Here is a 20,313-nt window from a genome sequence, read left to right as displayed (position 1 = left end):
ACGATACTATACGATACGATATAACACCCGTATAAGCATATAGGTGTGATTTAGTTCCCGTATTGACCTCGTATAAGCCTATAAGTGTGATATCGTATCGTATAGGTGTGGTTTAGGTCACGTATTGACCTCGTATAAGACTATAAGTGTGATATCGTATCGTATAGCATAGTATATGTCCCGTATTGACCTCGTATAAGCCTATAAGTGTGATATCGTATCGTATAGGTGTGGTATAGGTCACGTATTTACCTCGTATAACCCTATAAGTGTGATATCGTATCATATAACGTAGTATAGGTCACGTATTGACCTCGTATAAGCCTATAAGTGTGATATTGTATCGTATAGCGTCGTATAGGTCACGTATTGACCTCGTATAAGCCTATAAGTGTGATATCGTATCGTATAGGTGTGGTTTAGGTCACGTATTAACCTCGTATAAGCCTATAAGTGTGATATCGTAGTATCGTATAGGTGTGGTTTAAGTCCCGTCTAATCCTATATGCATATACAAGACCTATAGGAAACCTATACGAGACTTATACTACACTATACGATACGATACGATACTAAACAATAACACCCGTATAGGCCTCTATACGAGACTTATATACTATACACTATACGATACGATATGATGCAATACGATACGATACGATGCAATACGATAAGATAATTTAATTTAAACGATAACAATATAATATATTTGTATTATTTACGAATAATATTCTTTTTTTTATAAATAATTTTCTTTTTTAATAAATAAACAAAGGAATACGATAATTTAATTTAAACGATAACAAAACAATATATTAGTATTATTTACCAATAATATTGTTTTTTATAAATAATTTTCTTTTTTTATAAATAAACAAAGGAATACACAATAAAAAAAATACAAAAATGGAGCTTTATATACGCTCCCACTACTAGAAAATTAGGCAATTGTCACCAAAGTTTTGCTACCGAAAAAAAAAAGGTAGCAATCTAGCAAATTAAGCGTGCTTATAGAAATTGATAGCTAAAAGGTGGCAAAATTTGTCACCATTTATTTCCCATCACAAATTCGTGGGAAACAAATTGCCATTATCTATATTGGGTTTTAAAATTGTGACTAACGAAATTCGTGGGCCAGATTTTTGTAATTGTGACCGGAAGAATGGTGGCAACATTAAAATTTAATCTGGGGATTGAATTGCCACTGTATTAGTCACCATAAAATTTGAGCGGGATTATTTTTATTTTTAGAGCGCCATATATTATCCACAATTAACTCATATAACCAGCCTCTCCACTAATTAGGGTTTTGATTGAATATTAAAACAAGAAACATAATACTACGTACCCTTATACATCATTCCATCAACCTCTGAATCGAAGAACTGGAGCTTCTGCATAAGGTATGATTCTTGTTCCTATGAGACCCTAGAACCCTAATTGAATGCAATTTCCTTTTCTCCTTGATGGAATTCTTTTCTTCAAAATATCAATCGATGTGGAATTAATCATCTACATAGTATTGAAATATCAATTATTTTAGAGTTCTGGTTTGTACGACCTTCTTCATGTGTAATTGAGTTTTTTTTTCTTTTCAATAGATGGTTAACAATAGTTTTATTTACTTTCCAGTTGCTGCTGCTGGATTGAGGTTCTGTTTGTGCTTCTGTTTGACAGGTAACTTTTATTTCATTTTTTTGAGTGTTTGTTTTATGGATTATTGAATGTTCAGATGATGATAGGGTTTGTGATTGATCAGATATGGATTTTGAGATATATAATTGTACGATTTATGTTTATATGTAGCCATATTATTTGGAAATAAGTCAAACTGCAAACCAACAATATAACCAGTTCTGTTAAGTCCATTAAAACCATCAGTTGACCGGTTCGATAATGGGTCCGGTTATCAGTCATCTGTTAACACGTTAAGTTACAGACCGAAACTGAACACGTGAAGTACATTCTGTTTTCTGGTTATCTTTCTGGTCTTTTCCAACAGCGGGAGTCGGTCCACCATTCCCATTTAAACAGCCAGCTAGTTCCTTTGACTCAGATGAGGTGTCGGCATCCTCGATCGGAAGCATCTGTTTTGATCCCTCTAAAGCCACACCTGGTACAATGTTTTGATCCCTCTTTATTACACTTCTCGTCTGACCCGACCCGAATGACGACCGACTCGAAAATTCTAACGTTCGGTTGTGAAAAATCTTAAGACCTGAAAAAGCGGACCCCGTTGAAAAAAAATCATGGGTTCGCCACTGTGTGTGATTTTAATTTTCATTATTTTTTTTAAATTTTTTAGATTTTTTTTTATTTTTTAGGATTTTTTTTATTTTCTTTATTTTTTTAGATTTTTTTAGATTTTTTAGATTTTTTGTCATTTTTTTTTAATTTTTAGAGGTTTTTTATTATATTTTTTTATATGGATCGATCCGAGCCCGAGCTTCACTTATCGAGCTAGAGCCGATAAGTAAGTGAGCCCGAGCTCGTTTGGTAAGTGAGCCCGAGCCCGAGCCCGAGCTTCGCTTATCGAGCTCGAGCCGACTCGCGAGCCTAAACGCGCCAAATGTTTATTTAACTTTCCATTAATTATATTACATATATATGTAAAATATATTTGAGGTTGTCTTATCGTTTTAACGCAGCAGCGCCGGCTGCAGAAACACAGCAGCGGCTGCTCCAACTGAACACTTACGATCATTAGATAATCAAATTCAATAGCTGCAATTTGATTTGCTTGTATAGCATTGATTTAAAAACTATATAATTCACTTACTGCCTCATATTCTTTTTTCTCCATTTTATTGTTTACACACCTTATTTTTATTATAATTATATAATATTAGTACATATATTTTTATTCAGCATGTTAAAAACATGCTGAATAAACATTTGGCGCGCTGCTGCGTAACGCAGATGTTTAAAACACCACTGTCGCACCTGATCTTGTTTATAAAAGGGTGGGGCATGTAATAACCTGTTAAAAAAGAGTATATTAAATAAATTAAGACAATGACTAAATTACCCCTTTATCAAGTTAGTTTTGTTAGAGTGTTAGTCATTTTGGATGGATTTAGCAACTTTTCCGTGGGTTTGGGTTTAGTCTAAACGGGTTCGGGTCAGTTTCAGGTTGAACCCGCGAACCCGTTTAGCTAAAGCGCAGGTCGGGTGTGTTTGATAACGGATCAAACGAGTTTGGGTCGATATGGGTCAAAATAGTCATAGTTATCAAAAGCGCGCGCTTTTGGAGCATAGGCGATTTTTTTGAGCGTAAAGTTATCAGATTATTGAAGTTTTCAGCGAAGGTGTTGTTTCGTTAACCGAAGAACAGGGACAGAATACCAACCCCAGAGCCAAAAGAAACAAGCCAAACTCGGAATCAAGATCCGGTAATAGGCAACCCATGTACACCAGCTCCAAAAGTCCCAGCTTTGGGTGTTCAGCAACGAAAACAGCAGATCCATGTACAGCTTAACAACGATCAGCCATCTTTTATACCCACCCAGCCTCGGCTGTATTGAAACCAAGGGTATAATAGGAACTCCAACTAGCTGTTACAAATCTTCTTTATTCCAAGAATTAATTCCTTATGTGATGAGGCTCCTAAACTTATAATGGATTTAAGGTCAAGATGGGTTTTTGTCAAGATGGATTTGGGCATGATAGGCTAAAAATATATATAAATAAAAAAACGAAAAATAAAAAAATCAAAAAAATTAAAAAAAAATAAAAAAATAAAAAAACCCATTCTGACCCGGACCGTTTCAACCCGAACTCTTTCCGACCCGAACCCATTCCGACCCGAACCCGTTTCGACCTGAACCAAAACAACCCTTTTTGTAATTGACCCGTTCCGACCCGAACCCGTTTTAAGGGCCCAAATCCAACTTTCACGTAATTCTGATGGGCTAGGAGACTTTCACAGCCCGCGGTAGGTAAGCCCATGGGTATCGTGACCCATGGCGCTACCCAAAACAATCAAATCGGCCTAACTAGGATTTGCGGCACGCAGAAAAGGACACTCAGACCTGTCGCGACGCGCGACAGGCGTCAGTTCTTCAGATTTTCGTTTGTTTCATCTTCTGATCCTTTGTTCGAATACCCAACACTTGGATTTCTCGTATTATGGATCGTAATCTTCATCTTTTCAGCTACTTACTGCATCTCGATAATCAAAACGCAGCCACTGCTGCTGCTGTGTTTATGCAGCCGCTGCTGCGTTTATGCTTTGTATTCTTATCCTTATTGTTGTTTTCACTTATATTCTTTTTCTTCCAATAACAAGTTCATTGCTACACAGATCAAATAACCTTTTGTTCTGTCCAGGGGCGGATCTATAGCCAAGAAAGGGGTTCCCAGGAACCTGTTCGGTTTGTAATTTGTAGTGTTAAGTTAAATAGAAAAATACTAAAGGAACCCTTTAATATTCTTTTGGGGAACCTGTAACATAAACTGTGTAGTGGACTGCTGGTAAAAGCCAATTTTGTATGTAGTTGATGTCTCAAGTTCGAGCCTACCAAGTTCTTTTTTCCTGTTTTTTGTGGCTTTTTCCTGGTATTCTACCTTTCAATGCATTATTTAATGTTTAAAAACAATAAGTTTCATGGTGTTTTGCCACTCAACGCATCATTTATCAAGAAACTTAATGTGTTCAAGATAAATGGGAATTTTGAGATTTGTTATAAGCATTCACTAGTTTTAGAAGAATTGAATCTTGGGACTTTCGGCTATGGTTTTCAATATAATATTTTTTCGTTTTGTTATTTATATGTAAGGATTTAGATTCAGTTTTAAATTTTGGATAGTATTGTATTCATTTTCTGTAACTAATTATCAAATCAATAATATGGTGTTATTTTGGAATCTTGTGATATTTGCATCAGTTTAATTAAATGAGTTTTCTTACATCATGCACAATGTAATAAGTTACACAAACTGCTGTAGCAAGAGAAAACCATGTGTAATCAAAATTCATTACAACAACCAGTCATACCTTAAAGATTGTACACAACTTCATGACGAAACTTACCTGAACCATCGAACTGACCCGAAATTTTTTATTTTTCGGACATTGGTCGCTTCTCCTGTTCGATTGCCAACTCCTGCTATATAATACCACATCACCGCTATCCGGACCCGTTTCAACCCGGACCCGTTCTGACCCGGACCCCTTTCAACCCGAAACCGTTCCGACCCGAATCAAAACAACCCTTATTTTAATTGACCCGTTTCGACCCGAACCCGTTTTGACCCGACCCAACCCGACCCGTTTGCCAGGTCTATTGGTAAGTATATATTTATTTTGACGTGGCCATATGTTTATTTGACTTACCTGTGGATCTGCATGTTTCTAGTAGAATAAAAAAAAGTGTTGAATAAAGAGTATGTATGTACAGTAAGTACATAGCAATGATCTGATATATCAACCCAAGTAACCTTTAATAGATTATTCATAACTTCATTTACAAAATACATATTTCTATTTATTTAATTTAGTGAAATTAATTTATTAATAATTTAATTTTTAGAATTAAACTATTAGCATTAAGTTGAAGTTTCCATATGTTTTGTTTTGGATTTTGATTTTGCCAATGGTTTTAGAACACGACTTAATCCTCTTTACTTGAACCAATAATTTTAGGGAGCATTGATTAGTAATGGCGTGGTTTACCAATCGACAATGGATGTATGAAAAGACTGATACTGACGGATTTCTTAGTTCTGAATATTGTGACAATGTGGATTTGTTTTTGGACTTTGCATTTTCTAATGATGTAGTTGTTGATAAGATCAATAAGCATGGTGAGACAATATTTGAGATAAAATGTCCTTGTTTTAAATGCCAAAATATAAGTTATAGAGATAGAGCCACTATTCAAAAACACTTGTATAAGGAAGGTTTCATGCTTCGTTATGAAAAGTGGAGTGAACATGGCGAAAATTCTATGCGTGACGTCGGACAATCTTCTACTACAATGGAAGTTGATGATAATGAAGATGGTTACAGACGCATGGTGTTAGATAACATGGATGCATGTGGTTATACTTCAAATTCTTTGGAAGGACATGTACCGAATCCAGAAGCAAAAAGCTTTTATGACATGTTACAAGCAGCTGATGAACCATTATGGGAGGGGATGAAGGCTACAAATTGTTCAAAGTTACAAGCTGCCACGAGTTTCTTAACATGGAAATCACTTTTCAACGTGTCTACCGCAGCTTACAACTATAACATTTCCATGGTTAATGCATTACTTCCTGAAGAGAATAAGCTCCCGAAAAACTTTTATGAAACAAAGAAGAGTTTGGAAAAGTTAAGTCTTCCTTACGAAAGAATTGACGTTTGCAAAAACCATTGCATGTTATTCTATAAGCAAGACAAAACATTAACGCGATGTAAATATTGTAAGGAATCTCGTTATAAGAGTCACAAAAATAAGGTACCTAATTTGGTGATGTCGTACATGCCAATTGGTCCTAGACTCAAGAGGTTGTATATGTCTTCAAAAACAGCCAAAGATATGACATGGCACCATGATCACAAAACAACAGAGGGTAGCATGGCACATCCAAGTGATGGCATCGCTTGGAAGCATTTTGATGCAGTGGATCCTGACTTTGCAAAAGAGATTCGAAATGTTCGTCTTGGGTTATGCACCGATGGTTTCAATCCAAATAACTCCAACTCAATTCCATACTCATTGTGGCCTGTCTTTCTTACAATCTATAACTTACCTCCTTGGATGTGTATGAAAGATTCATTTATTGAAGTATGTTTGATTATTCCTGGCGGGAAGAGCCCGGGTCAAAACATCGATGTGTTTTTAAGACCATTAATTGACGAGTTGAAAGAGTTGTATAAGGAAGGCATTGAAGTTTATGATGCTTATCATAAAGAAAATTTTATTATGCGAGCTATTCTTTTATGGACAGTTAGTGACTTTCCTGCCTACGCAATGTTATCGGGTTGGAGCACTCATGGTCGATTAGCTTGCCCATATTGTATGGGAGACACAAAAGCTTTTCGATTAGATGCTGGAGGCAAAGCATGTTGGTTCGACTGTCATCGAAGGTTTCTACCAAAGACTCATCCTTTTCGTAAAGATGCAAATGGATTTCGAAGATCAACAAGGTCCTTATTGGGACCTCCACCTGAGTTAACTGGTTGGGATATTTTTGAAGAAGTCTCTAACATCCCAGTTGTCTATGAAGGTGAAACGTCTAACCCAAAGCGTAGAGATCCAGAATTTGGCAAAACCCATAATTGGGTGAAGAAAAGCATTTTTTGGGAGCTTGAATATTGGCCCATGTTGTTAATCCGACACAACCTTGATGTGATGCACATTGAGAAGAATGTTTTTGAGAATTTATTTCAAACGGTGATGGATACTTCTAAGACAAAAGATAATGTCAACGCAAGGAAGGATGTAGAAAAGTATTGCAATCGACCATCATTACATCTGTCGAGAAGAGACAATAATAAATTTTCTAAACCAAAAGCAACATACACTTTAACTAAACCGCAAGTAAATGAAGTCTGTAAATGGTTGAAACAAGTTAAGTTTCCTGACGGCTATGCTTCAAATATTGGGGGATGTGTGAACCTTAAGGATAATACCTTTTACAACTTTAAAAGCCATGAATGTCATGTCTTCATGCAACGATTATTTCCTATTGTCTTACGAGGGATGCTACCAAAGCAAATATGGGAATCAATACTAGAGCTTTGCACGTTCTTTCGTGTCATATGCTCAAGGGTTCTACACCTTGAAGATTTACGAAAGTTGAAGAGTAGTATCGTCATAACTATTTGCAAGTTAGAAAAAATCTTTCCACCTGGGTTCTTTGACTCAATGGAACACCTTGTTATACATTTGGCGAATGAAGCTATCCTCGGAGGTCCGGTGCAGTTTAGGTGGATGTATCCCTACGAGAGGTAATCATTTTTAACTTAATAACATATCAATTTCACATATTATATGTTAGATAACTTCTAACTTTCCAGTTCATTTTTATAGGAAATTGGGTCGATTAAAAAGAATGATTAAAAACAAAGGGAATATAGAAGGTTCCATTGTTCAGTCTAATCTTGTGGATGAACTTTCAAACTATTGCTCTCTGTATCTAGAGCCGACAGTTCGTGAACCACGCAACTTTGCCCCTAACATTCCTTGTTCTTCAAGTACCGATCTTCGATTAAGTATATTCAAACATCCTTCTCGAAGATTATTTGAAAAGGGTGGACATGACAAAATTCTTACACAAAAAGATAGAGACAAGGCTCATACTTATATATTACTTAATTGTGAAGAGGTTCTCGAGTCCGTTTGGCTATTTGATAATGAGTTGAGAGATTCCTTCCCACACTTTGATGAAGCAACCCTTGATAAAATGAAAGAGAAGGAATTTGCTAAGTGGTTGCAGGAGCATGTAAGCATTCTGACACACCTTTGTCTTTATGTCATAGCATTAAAAAAAACTAACATAATTTTATGAATGTAGGTTATGAATGTTCCAAATAAGGAACATCTAAGAGACATAGCCCAAGGGCCGCTTACTTATGTAAAATCTCACAAGGGATATTCTGACATACGCTAGGATCTCAATCCTATGTGACCATGAAAAGAAAAGCGGTAAAAATTGTTAATTTCCCTCTTTTATTATATATATATATCATGTCAATATTATCATTTTTATTAACTTCCAAATTCTACAGGAAAGGAAACTTGGGCGTGAATTGACGATTCGTGAAGCGTATAAGCAATCACACTGCAGGAAAGGAAGTCGACCATTGGATAAAGATCTAAGTTGTAGCAACTCACTAATTTTGGACGTTGATTCGGAAGGGGACGCTCAAGAAGAAAATCTTGTATGGGTTGATGCTAGGGCAGAGGAGACTTGGGTAAGTCAATTGATTAGTAAATCTAAACAAAGTATTTCGAAATTAAAAACACGAAGTTTATTACAATGAAATTTGTAAAATATAATTATGTGTTTATCCCATTAGGTTAAATATGAAGGTTTTCTTGAGGAGAAATATGGGAAAGAACGTAATAAACATCCAAAATTTGACAAAGACTTGTGGTCACGAGCTGAGGGCAAGCATAAAGGAAAAGGGTACGGGTTAGGCAATGATAGTGACCCGTGTGTACATCGCAGAGAAGACCCTGAGGTATTTTTAATCCTTTAGACTAATAAATTTTATGCATTTGTATCGTTTCCCACTGTTATTATGTTTGTTTGGTTTGAGATGGTTGTTTTTTTATTGTTAGGTTTGATGCTCTTAAATTAGTGAGTATGTTAAGGAATTTCATAATGATTTGATTACACCTTCTTTACGGGTTGTTTCATACAAAAAAATGTTTTTAAAATTAGGTATAATTTCCTTCTTAATATGTAAACAAACTGGAACATGCTATTTAGCTTCTAGCACTTGAATTGTAGCTCACAGTTGTATTTTGTTTTCTTTGCAACCAACTTGACCCATTATTAGTTTTCGGTAATTTTGATTTCTTGATTTTACTCATTGGTTATTTTGTAGATTGAAAAGTTGAACTTAGTTATCAAGGAGCTCGTTAAGGAAAAAGACGAAGAAAAAGAAAGGTTCAACGGAATTATTGCGGGGTTGTTGGCTGACAAAGAAAAAGATAAGGTGGATAAAGATGCGTTGCTTGATAGGATGTCACAAATTGAAGCTATGTTAACAGCTACGGTTCGAAAATAGGCTATAAAAACTTGGTTTTGAATGTTTAGAACACTTGGTTTTGAGTATTAGGATAATTTTAGTTAGTTTATATTTTAGTTGGTATTTTTTATATGCTTTTGAAAACAAGATGTTTTATATAATTTTGGGATTTTATTAGACTTTTTTTATATTATTTGTAGTTTTATTGATATGTAATTTTGATGAAAATAGCAGGGAGAAAAGAAATCTGAATTAAAAACCAAATACTGCAGTAATCTGTATGGTAGCAAATATATGGTAGCAAATGGTTGCAATTGTGTAAAAAATGGTGGCTAAATGGTGGCAATATTAGTGGCTAAATGGTATCATAACTCGCAAATTGTGTGAAAAATGATGGCTAAATGGTGGCAATATCGGTGCTAAATGGTGGCTAAATGGTGGCTAAATGGTATCAAAATAATGGCTAAATGGTGGCTAAATGGTAGCAATATTGGTGGCTAAATGGTGGCAATATTGGTGGCTAAATGGCATCAAAATGTGGAAAACCCGATGGCTAAATGGTGAGTAAATGGTAACAATAATGGTGGCTAAATGGTAGCAATATTGGTGGCTAAATGGTAGCAATATTGGTGGCTAAATGGTGGCAATATTGGTTGCTAAATGGTGGCAATATTGGTGGCTAAATGGTAGCAAACATAAAGCGGTGACAAATAATTTTGACCAATTTTGTGGTGGTAAAATAAGGTAGCAAAATATAAAGATGGTGGCAATTTGGTGGCATTAGGGCAATTGACACGGGTGTTTTTGTCACCGTATTTTCGGTGACAAACTGGTGACAATAAGGAAATTGCTACCATTTTGTAACCAAAAATTAGATGACAAAAGCCATGTTTTCTAGTAGTGTCCTTAGAGGTCCCTACGCAGCGTATGAGACCAAAATGACACAACTACCCTTGTATTTGGCTTCCTATAGCCTCAACACAAGGGTATAAAAGACATTTTCAGACCTTTATATACGCTGCGTATAGGTCAATACGCAGCGTATTTAAAGGGTGGTAAAATTATTTTTAACCCCAAACCTGTGGTAAAATTATCTTTTTAACCCTTATAGTTTATATATGCTGCGTATTGACCAATACTCAGCGTATGTAAAGGTCTGAAAATGTCATTTATGCCCTTGTATTAAGGCTATATGAAGCCAAATACAAGGGTAGTTATGTCATTTTTGTCTTATAGGCTGCGTAGTGATCTCTAAGGAGCGTATATAAAGCTCTATTTTTGTTTTTTTTTTTTTTTGTGTATTCCTTTGTTTATTTATAAAAAAAAGGAAAATAACACCCGGTACGATACTATACGATACGATATAACACCCGTATAAGCATATAGGTGTGATTTAGTTCCCGTATTGACCTCGTATAAGCCTATAAGTGTGATATCGTATCGTATAGGTGTGGTTTAGGTCACGTATTGACCTCGTATAAGACTATAAGTGTGATATCGTATCGTATAGCATAGTATATGTCCCGTATTGACCTCGTATAAGCCTATAAGTGTGATATCGTATCGTATAGGTGTGGTATAGGTCACGTATTTACCTCGTATAACCCTATAAGTGTGATATCGTATCATATAACGTAGTATAGGTCACGTATTGACCTCGTATAAGCCTATAAGTGTGATATTGTATCGTATAGCGTCGTATAGGTCACGTATTGACCTCGTATAAGCCTATAAGTGTGATATCGTATCGTATAGGTGTGGTTTAGGTCACGTATTAACCTCGTATAAGCCTATAAGTGTGATATCGTAGTATCGTATAGGTGTGGTTTAAGTCCCGTCTAATCCTATATGCATATACAAGACCTATAGGAAACCTATACGAGACTTATACTACACTATACGATACGATACGATACTAAACAATAACACCCGTATAGGCCTCTATACGAGACTTATATACTATACACTATACGATACGATATGATGCAATACGATACGATACGATGCAATACGATAAGATAATTTAATTTAAACGATAACAATATAATATATTTGTATTATTTACGAATAATATTCTTTTTTTATAAATAATTTTCTTTTTTAATAAATAAACAAAGGAATACGATAATTTAATTTAAACGATAACAAAACAATATATTAGTATTATTTACCAATAATATTGTTTTTTTATAAATAATTTTCTTTTTTTTATAAATAAACAAAGGAATACACAATAAAAAAAATACAAAAATGGAGCTTTATATACGCTCCTTAGAGGTCCCTACGCAGCGTATGAGACCAAAATGACACAACTACCCTTGTATTTGGCTTCCTATAGCCTCAACACAAGGGTATAAAAGACATTTTCAGACCTTTATATACGCTGCGTATAGGTCAATACGCAGCGTATTTAAAGGGTGGTAAAATTATTTTTAACCCCAAACCTGTGGTAAAATTATCTTTTTAACCCTTATAGTTTATATATGCTGCGTATTGACCAATACTCAGCGTATGTAAAGGTCTGAAAATGTCATTTATGCCCTTGTATTAAGGCTATATGAAGCCAAATACAAGGGTAGTTATGTCATTTTTGTCTTATAGGCTGCGTAGTGATCTCTAAGGAGCGTATATAAAGCTCTATTTTTGTTTTTTTTTTTTTTTGTGTATTCCTTTGTTTATTTATAAAAAAAAGGAAAATAACACCCGGTACGATACTATACGATACGATATAACACCCGTATAAGCATATAGGTGTGATTTAGTTCCCGTATTGACCTCGTATAAGCCTATAAGTGTGATATCGTATCGTATAGGTGTGGTTTAGGTCACGTATTGACCTCGTATAAGACTATAAGTGTGATATCGTATCGTATAGCATAGTATATGTCCCGTATTGACCTCGTATAAGCCTATAAGTGTGATATCGTATCGTATAGGTGTGGTATAGGTCACGTATTTACCTCGTATAACCCTATAAGTGTGATATCGTATCATATAACGTAGTATAGGTCACGTATTGACCTCGTATAAGCCTATAAGTGTGATATTGTATCGTATAGCGTCGTATAGGTCACGTATTGACCTCGTATAAGCCTATAAGTGTGATATCGTATCGTATAGGTGTGGTTTAGGTCACGTATTAACCTCGTATAAGCCTATAAGTGTGATATCGTAGTATCGTATAGGTGTGGTTTAAGTCCCGTCTAATCCTATATGCATATACAAGACCTATAGGAAACCTATACGAGACTTATACTACACTATACGATACGATACGATACTAAACAATAACACCCGTATAGGCCTCTATACGAGACTTATATACTATACACTATACGATACGATATGATGCAATACGATACGATACGATGCAATACGATAAGATAATTTAATTTAAACGATAACAATATAATATATTTGTATTATTTACGAATAATATTCTTTTTTTATAAATAATTTTCTTTTTTAATAAATAAACAAAGGAATACGATAATTTAATTTAAACGATAACAAAACAATATATTAGTATTATTTACCAATAATATTGTTTTTTTATAAATAATTTTCTTTTTTTATAAATAAACAAAGGAATACACAATAAAAAAAATACAAAAATGGAGCTTTATATACGCTCCTTAGAGGTCCCTACGCAGCGTATGAGACCAAAATGACACAACTACCCTTGTATTTGGCTTCCTATAGCCTCAACACAAGGGTATAAAAGACATTTTCAGACCTTTATATACGCTGCGTATAGGTCAATACGCAGCGTATTTAAAGGGTGGTAAAATTATTTTTAACCCCAAACCTGTGGTAAAATTATCTTTTTAACCCTTATAGTTTATATATGCTGCGTATTGACCAATACTCAGCGTATGTAAAGGTCTGAAAATGTCATTTATGCCCTTGTATTAAGGCTATATGAAGCCAAATACAAGGGTAGTTATGTCATTTTTGTCTTATAGGCTGCGTAGTGATCTCTAAGGAGCGTATATAAAGCTCTATTTTTGTTTTTTTTTTTTTTGTGTATTCCTTTGTTTATTTATAAAAAAAAGGAAAATAACACCCGGTACGATACTATACGATACGATATAACACCCGTATAAGCATATAGGTGTGATTTAGTTCCCGTATTGACCTCGTATAAGCCTATAAGTGTGATATCGTATCGTATAGGTGTGGTTTAGGTCACGTATTGACCTCGTATAAGACTATAAGTGTGATATCGTATCGTATAGCATAGTATATGTCCCGTATTGACCTCGTATAAGCCTATAAGTGTGATATCGTATCGTATAGGTGTGGTATAGGTCACGTATTTACCTCGTATAACCCTATAAGTGTGATATCGTATCATATAACGTAGTATAGGTCACGTATTGACCTCGTATAAGCCTATAAGTGTGATATTGTATCGTATAGCGTCGTATAGGTCACGTATTGACCTCGTATAAGCCTATAAGTGTGATATCGTATCGTATAGGTGTGGTTTAGGTCACGTATTAACCTCGTATAAGCCTATAAGTGTGATATCGTAGTATCGTATAGGTGTGGTTTAAGTCCCGTCTAATCCTATATGCATATACAAGACCTATAGGAAACCTATACGAGACTTATACTACACTATACGATACGATACGATACTAAACAATAACACCCGTATAGGCCTCTATACGAGACTTATATACTATACACTATACGATACGATATGATGCAATACGATACGATACGATGCAATACGATAAGATAATTTAATTTAAACGATAACAATATAATATATTTGTATTATTTACGAATAATATTCTTTTTTTATAAATAATTTTCTTTTTTAATAAATAAACAAAGGAATACGATAATTTAATTTAAACGATAACAAAACAATATATTAGTATTATTTACCAATAATATTGTTTTTTTATAAATAATTTTTTTTTAATTTTTATAATTCATAATATTTATATTATTTTTTATTTTTATAATTTATATTTGTATTATTTACCAATAATATTGTTTTTTTATAAATAATTTTCTTTTTTTATAAATAAACAAAGGAATACATGATAAAAAAAATACAAAAATGGAGCTTTATATACGCTCCTTAGAGGTCCCTACGCAGCGTATGAGACCAAAATGACACAACTACCCTTGTATTTGGCTTCCTATAGCCTCAAAACAAGGGTATAAAAGACATTTTCAGACCTTTATATACGCTCCTTAGAGGTCAATACGCAGCGTATTTAAACTTTGTGAAAAAATATCCCTCAAACCTACCAAAATGACCCAAAAAATCTAATGGTTTATATACGCTGCGTATTGACCAATACGCAGCGTATATAACCCTTGTTTTCTGTGCAAGGATTGGTTGTCAGGCACTGAAATCAATGGTTTATATACGCTGAGTATTGGTCAATACGCAGCGTAGATGGTTAACCCTATACGCTGCGTATTGACCAATACGCTGCGTAGATAAACCCTAAATTTGCTAGGGTTTGGTGTGCCAATAGGCACTTTAGTGTGCCAATAGGCACACCCTTAATGATAATCCATGCAAACCTTTGGAAAGGCAATTTCTGTCCTTCTCGCCGGTAAATTGAAGAGAACCATGAAGACCATTGCTCTTTCTTTAGTTTAACAAAATCTTCCGCCGTTGTTGCACTTTCAAAGACTAGTAGTATTCGCAAACCACCCAAATGTTTTATAGAAACACCAGAGATGCCTTCTAATTCCATCAGTGTATGTAAATCTTTAAGATATTGAAAATTAATCATTTCACCAATAAAAGACCTGCCCCTCCATCCTTTTGAAATCTTGCTTTCCTGCAGCTTAATCTCTAGGTTTTTCTACTGGTACATTTAGATCTCGAATCCCAGTATCGGTGTTTGGTACTGACTGATCGCTAGATGCCTCCTCTTGTGCCTTCTCTTTTGTCTTTTTAGGAAACCAAGCCTCATTCTGAAACTGGGGCCTCTGATTACCAGACTCCATGTTAACATTCTCCAACTCAACCTGTGGTTCCTTTTGCTTTGCAAAGATCGACATCCTTTAGTTGTTTCTTGCCCTATCAGAGTCGCCATAACTTTTCTGCTTGTAATGACCAAAATTGTTGTTTTCTTTCTCAAATTTAGCTAGGTTAACGGACACCCTAACCTTGTCTATTCTGACCGACCCCAAGTTTTCGCCGAACAAATGCACATCTTTAACCCCAGCAAACCTAGCAAACCTGACAAATCCAAAGGTATTACCTTTTTTATCTTTCTTTCTTGGTATGTAGGCATCCGTCATATTTCCAAAGATCTGGAACGTGTCCCATAGAATGTAGCTTGAACAGTCATACGGTAGATTCCCAATGAAGTACGGCGTTTCTTTAACATGTGGTTTCTTCTGTTGATTATTATCTTGAACCAACCTCCTTCCTTTGTATTTGGCAATCCGCCGTGGCTCATCACTTGTGTAATCATCTTGTGTCGTAGTATCCACTTATCTCCTCCCAAAGTTATCGAGTGCTTGGTAATCATCATACCTCCTTCCCGTAGTTGTCATATGTTCTTCGCCCCCACTCCATTCTGTAAGGCCTCCTGGTCCAAGATCTCACTCAGCTAAAGCAACCAACAGGTGTGCGGAATCCACCTGATGATCAACCACTGTAGATGAAACACAAGAATGCAAGGATTTGAGAGAGAAATCAAGAATACACTGAGTATTCTTGATGAAGATGAATGACGTCACTCACACAAAGCGCCGCCAGACAAAACACAATGATTAGGGCACAGAAATTCACACAGAAATCGTTACCTTGTCTATTCCATATTAAAGTATATATACAAGGTGAAACCCGGACTTTCAACACTAAATAGAAAGCCCGGACAAAACATAAAGCACAAAGCAAGCACAGAGTTTTTGCCACAAAACTCAGACAAAGTCTAAACTATACAAAACTCAGACAAAGCAAAAACTCTGACTAACAAAAACTCTTCCAAAACCTTGGACAAGTTGTCCCTAGGAACTTCTTAGGGACAAATTCTCCCTAGGAACTTCTTAGGGACTAAGTTTAGACACTTGTTCAATAAAGACCCTAAATGTTGGAAGCCTTGCACTTATCACCCAAAAGTGCATTAACAAACTCCCCCTTGATCAGTGTATGGTCTTCATTGAACTTGAGATCTTCAAACTTTCATTGGTAACATGGGAGTCATGCACTTATCACCTAAGGTGCATTAACAAACTCCCCCTTGATCAGTGCATGGTCTTCATTGGTCTTGAGATCTTCATCCTTTCTTCGAGAACTGCTTCCTGCCCAGACCTTGTTCTTCACACAGAACTGAACCACCTTGATGAAATGGTCAGCTAGAACATGATCTTCTTCAATGTATTTTAGAGGCAGGCGCCGAAGCTTCTTCAGACAGGCCAAATCAGATCCAACACTTTAGCAATCTCAACCGTCACTTTCTTTTCAGAAATCACTGCTTCCCCAGTCTTGAAATGCATGATCCAGATGCACACAGCTTCTCCAAATATTCCATCTTGAGATGAACGATCCAGATGCACACAGCTTCTCCAAATATTCCATCTTGAGATGAACGATCCAGATGCACACAGCTTCTCCAATCTTCCATCTTGAGATGAACGATCCAGACCTGAAACACTTAACCCAGGATTAAGAAACTTGACCCCGAAGATATCGGCCCAAACCTGGATCCCAAAAATAAATTCCAATACCCCAGAATAAACAATTTAAATATTAAACAACTGACATTTAATAACTTATTTAAACAATTTTCAAAACCCTAGAGTATTCTTAATAAGATAACTCGCACATAGAAACAAGAAAGCAAAATGTTTTTGTGGTTTTTCAATTTTTGACTGAAATGGAAATTAAAACCTACGAACATATTTACACTAATTATCTTTTTTGTGAAATCAGAGCAAAGGAATCATATCGGTTTTACTGTCAGTACCCAACACAAGAACCATAGCATTTTAGCTTTAATCTTTTAGAATGATGTTGACAGTTCAAGACGTTCAACGGTATTGTGGTCCACTTAAGTCTTAGCACGCTTTCGAACACTGTTTTCGAGATATGAAGTTAAGTGTATTAAGCTGACAGTAACTATGTTTACCCACCTCAGAATATACTCCCGTATCAAGGTATGCGCGAGAGATCATCTTACTGGTGAGTATACCATTTATCATCTGTTTTTGACGTATAAGCTAATGTGAGATACTCACTTATTTGGGATTGAAAACAAGTCCTTTGTGATAGAATCACTTATTGAGGAGGAACTTGAATTTTAGATGCAAAGGGCACAGGAGCAAGTCATTTGTGATAGAATCACTTATTGAGGATAAACTTGACTCCCGCATGATTTTGTGGGACATGTGATTGTTTATCACTTATTTGGGTCGGATGCATCAAGAATTAAAGATATTTACACGTATGTATGGTATCATGGAAGATCTAGACTTGCGTCCCCGTTATTTTCCGGTAAAAGAAGCAACCATGATACCCAGATGATAAACAGCATAAAGACCACGTATCTCAGAACCTCGGCAATCTATCAAACGAAATTACGGTACCAAGACCATATATCCGAGAGATGCGCCACACGAGTTACGCAGTTCATTATGTTTATATACCAAAGACAGGTTCTTATTTACGCGTAAAACCTACCGAAGCAACATATAATGAAGCTGTCACATTTAACAGTTACCTTTATATATGTATATAGCCATAGTCCTGCACCAGATACGACTAACCGATGTACTATCATTTCCCTTATATCTCAACACGACTTCATTTTAGATTTTTCAAATGTTTTTGTATTTTTCTGAAATTTATCCTACAACTAAGTAAAATATTTTTGTAGTTTTTCAATTTTTCGAAAGCGGTAAGAACTATACAGAAAAGATAAAATAAAGTTTCTATGCGAGTTTGGAAAGCATTTTACTCTGGGTTGATCATGCCAATCATTCGGACCAGATTTTCAAATCTAGCCCGATCGAATGTTTTCGTAAACAGATCGGCAAGATTATCCAAGGTGTCTACCCTAACCACTTCTATTAAACCCTTCTCAGCACAGTCGCGAATAAAATGATGCCTAACATCTATGTGCTTAATGCGTGAGTGATTTACCGGATTGTTTGTTATGGAAATGGCAGAGTTATTATCAACAAGGATAGGAGTTCGAGTAAAATTCAAACCGTAGTCTCTCATTTGCTGCTGAATCCACAAAACCTGAGCACAACAGCTTGAAGCAGCAATGTACTCGGCCTCGCACGTGGATAGAGAAACGGCAACTTGCTTTTTGCATTGCCAAGAGACAAGACGATTTCCAAGAAGTTGTGCGCCGCCAGAGGTTGACTTTCTGTTCATTCGGGACCCTCCGAAATCTGCGTCAGCATACGCCATCAAATCGAGACCACCTTCAGCTGGATACCACAATCCAAGTTTAGGCGTCCCTTTCAGATATCTGAAAATACGCTTGACAGCTTTCAAGTGCGACTCCTTCGGAGTTGATTGGTACCTAGCACACAAACAAACAGAGAACATAATATCTGGTCGTGAAGCAGTGAGATACATCAATGAACCTATCATTGCTCGATATAGAGTCGGATCCACTTCAGGATCTTTCTCATCATCGGGTGAAAGCTTGAGATTTGTCGGTAGAGGCGTGTCATAGGGTAAGCTATCTTCCAATCCAAATCTTTTGAGAATCTCGTGGACATACTTTGTCTGATGCACGTGCGTCCCGGTTTTTTCTTGACTCACTTGAAGACCTAAAAAGAAAGATAACTCGCCCATCGCGCTCATTTCAAACTTTGACTTCATCACAGCCTCGAACTCACGACACAAGTCTTCATTTGAAGAACCAAAAATTATGTCATCAACGTAAATTTGCACGATCAGAAAATCTCCCCCTTTCTTCAAAATGAACAGTGTGGAGTCAATCGCACCACGCGAGAACCCATGCTCCAATAGATGCTTTGACAACGTGTCGTGCCATGCTCGAGGGGCCTGATGGAGACCGTAGAGAGCCTTGTCCAACAAATAGACCTTGTTGTCTAACCCTGGAGCTTCAAAACCCGGTGGTTGGGACACATACACAGTTTCATGCAATTTCCGGTAAAGGAAAGCGCTTTTCACATCCAACTGATAGACTTTGATACGCATGTGTGCAGCAAAAGCTAGAAACAAACGAATAGCTTCCAGTCTTGCCACCGGTGCATAAACTTCGGTATAATCAATCCCTTCCTCCTGATTGAAGCCTTGAACAATCAACCGTGCTTTGTTTCTGACAACGACACTCTTATCGTCTTTCTTGCACTTGAAAACCCATTTCGTGTTGATTGCATGATGGCCTTTTGGAAGATCGACCAAATTCCACACTTTTAACTTGTCGAACTGAGCTAACTCTTCTTGCATCGCCTCACACCAAGAATTATCCTTCAGAGCCATTTGATAGTTCTTCGGCTCTATCTGAGAGATAAAACATTCATGCAGGCTAAGATTGTAGATTTCTTCTTTCTTGATAGCAGAGAACAGACATTGCATCTCTGAAATACTCCTTCGCGTTTGCACTCCCGCAGTTGGATTCCCGATAATATTATCAACAGGATGATGAATATTT

At 36.0% G+C, this 20,313-nt stretch overlaps 1 protein-coding gene across 1 annotated transcript; it reads left to right on the top strand.

The window, feature by feature from the left end:
• Positions 1 to 1,016: 1,016 nt before the first annotated feature.
• Positions 1,017 to 9,881, top strand: LOC110897423. The gene is made up of 8 exons (XM_022144175.2): positions 1,017 to 1,403; positions 1,633 to 1,677; positions 5,645 to 7,939; positions 8,022 to 8,433; positions 8,506 to 8,636; positions 8,720 to 8,905; positions 9,011 to 9,175; positions 9,545 to 9,881. The coding sequence occupies exons 3-5, from the start codon at positions 5,661 to 5,663 to the stop codon at positions 8,599 to 8,601; spliced, it is 2,787 nt and encodes a 928-aa protein (XP_021999867.1). The 5' UTR covers positions 1,017 to 1,403; positions 1,633 to 1,677; positions 5,645 to 5,660; the 3' UTR covers positions 8,602 to 8,636; positions 8,720 to 8,905; positions 9,011 to 9,175; positions 9,545 to 9,881.
• Positions 9,882 to 20,313: the final 10,432 nt, after the last annotated feature.

Source organism: Helianthus annuus, chromosome 13 (genome assembly GCF_002127325.2).
Source record: "Helianthus annuus cultivar XRQ/B chromosome 13, HanXRQr2.0-SUNRISE, whole genome shotgun sequence".
NCBI lineage: Eukaryota > Viridiplantae > Streptophyta > Magnoliopsida > Asterales > Asteraceae > Helianthus > Helianthus annuus.
Note: the sequence above shows the minus strand (reverse complement) of the source record. Positions and strands in the feature narration are given on the sequence as shown.

Coding starts and splice junctions, on each gene's coding strand:
- LOC110897423 (XM_022144175.2), top strand. CDS start 5,661: ATGGCGTGGTTTACCAATCGACAATGGATGTATGAAAAGACTGATACT. Junction 7,940..8,021: donor TGGATGTATCCCTACGAGAG/GTAATCATTTTT, acceptor TCATTTTTATAG/GAAATTGGGTCGATTAAAAA. Junction 8,434..8,505: donor CTAAGTGGTTGCAGGAGCAT/GTAAGCATTCTG, acceptor TTATGAATGTAG/GTTATGAATGTTCCAAATAA.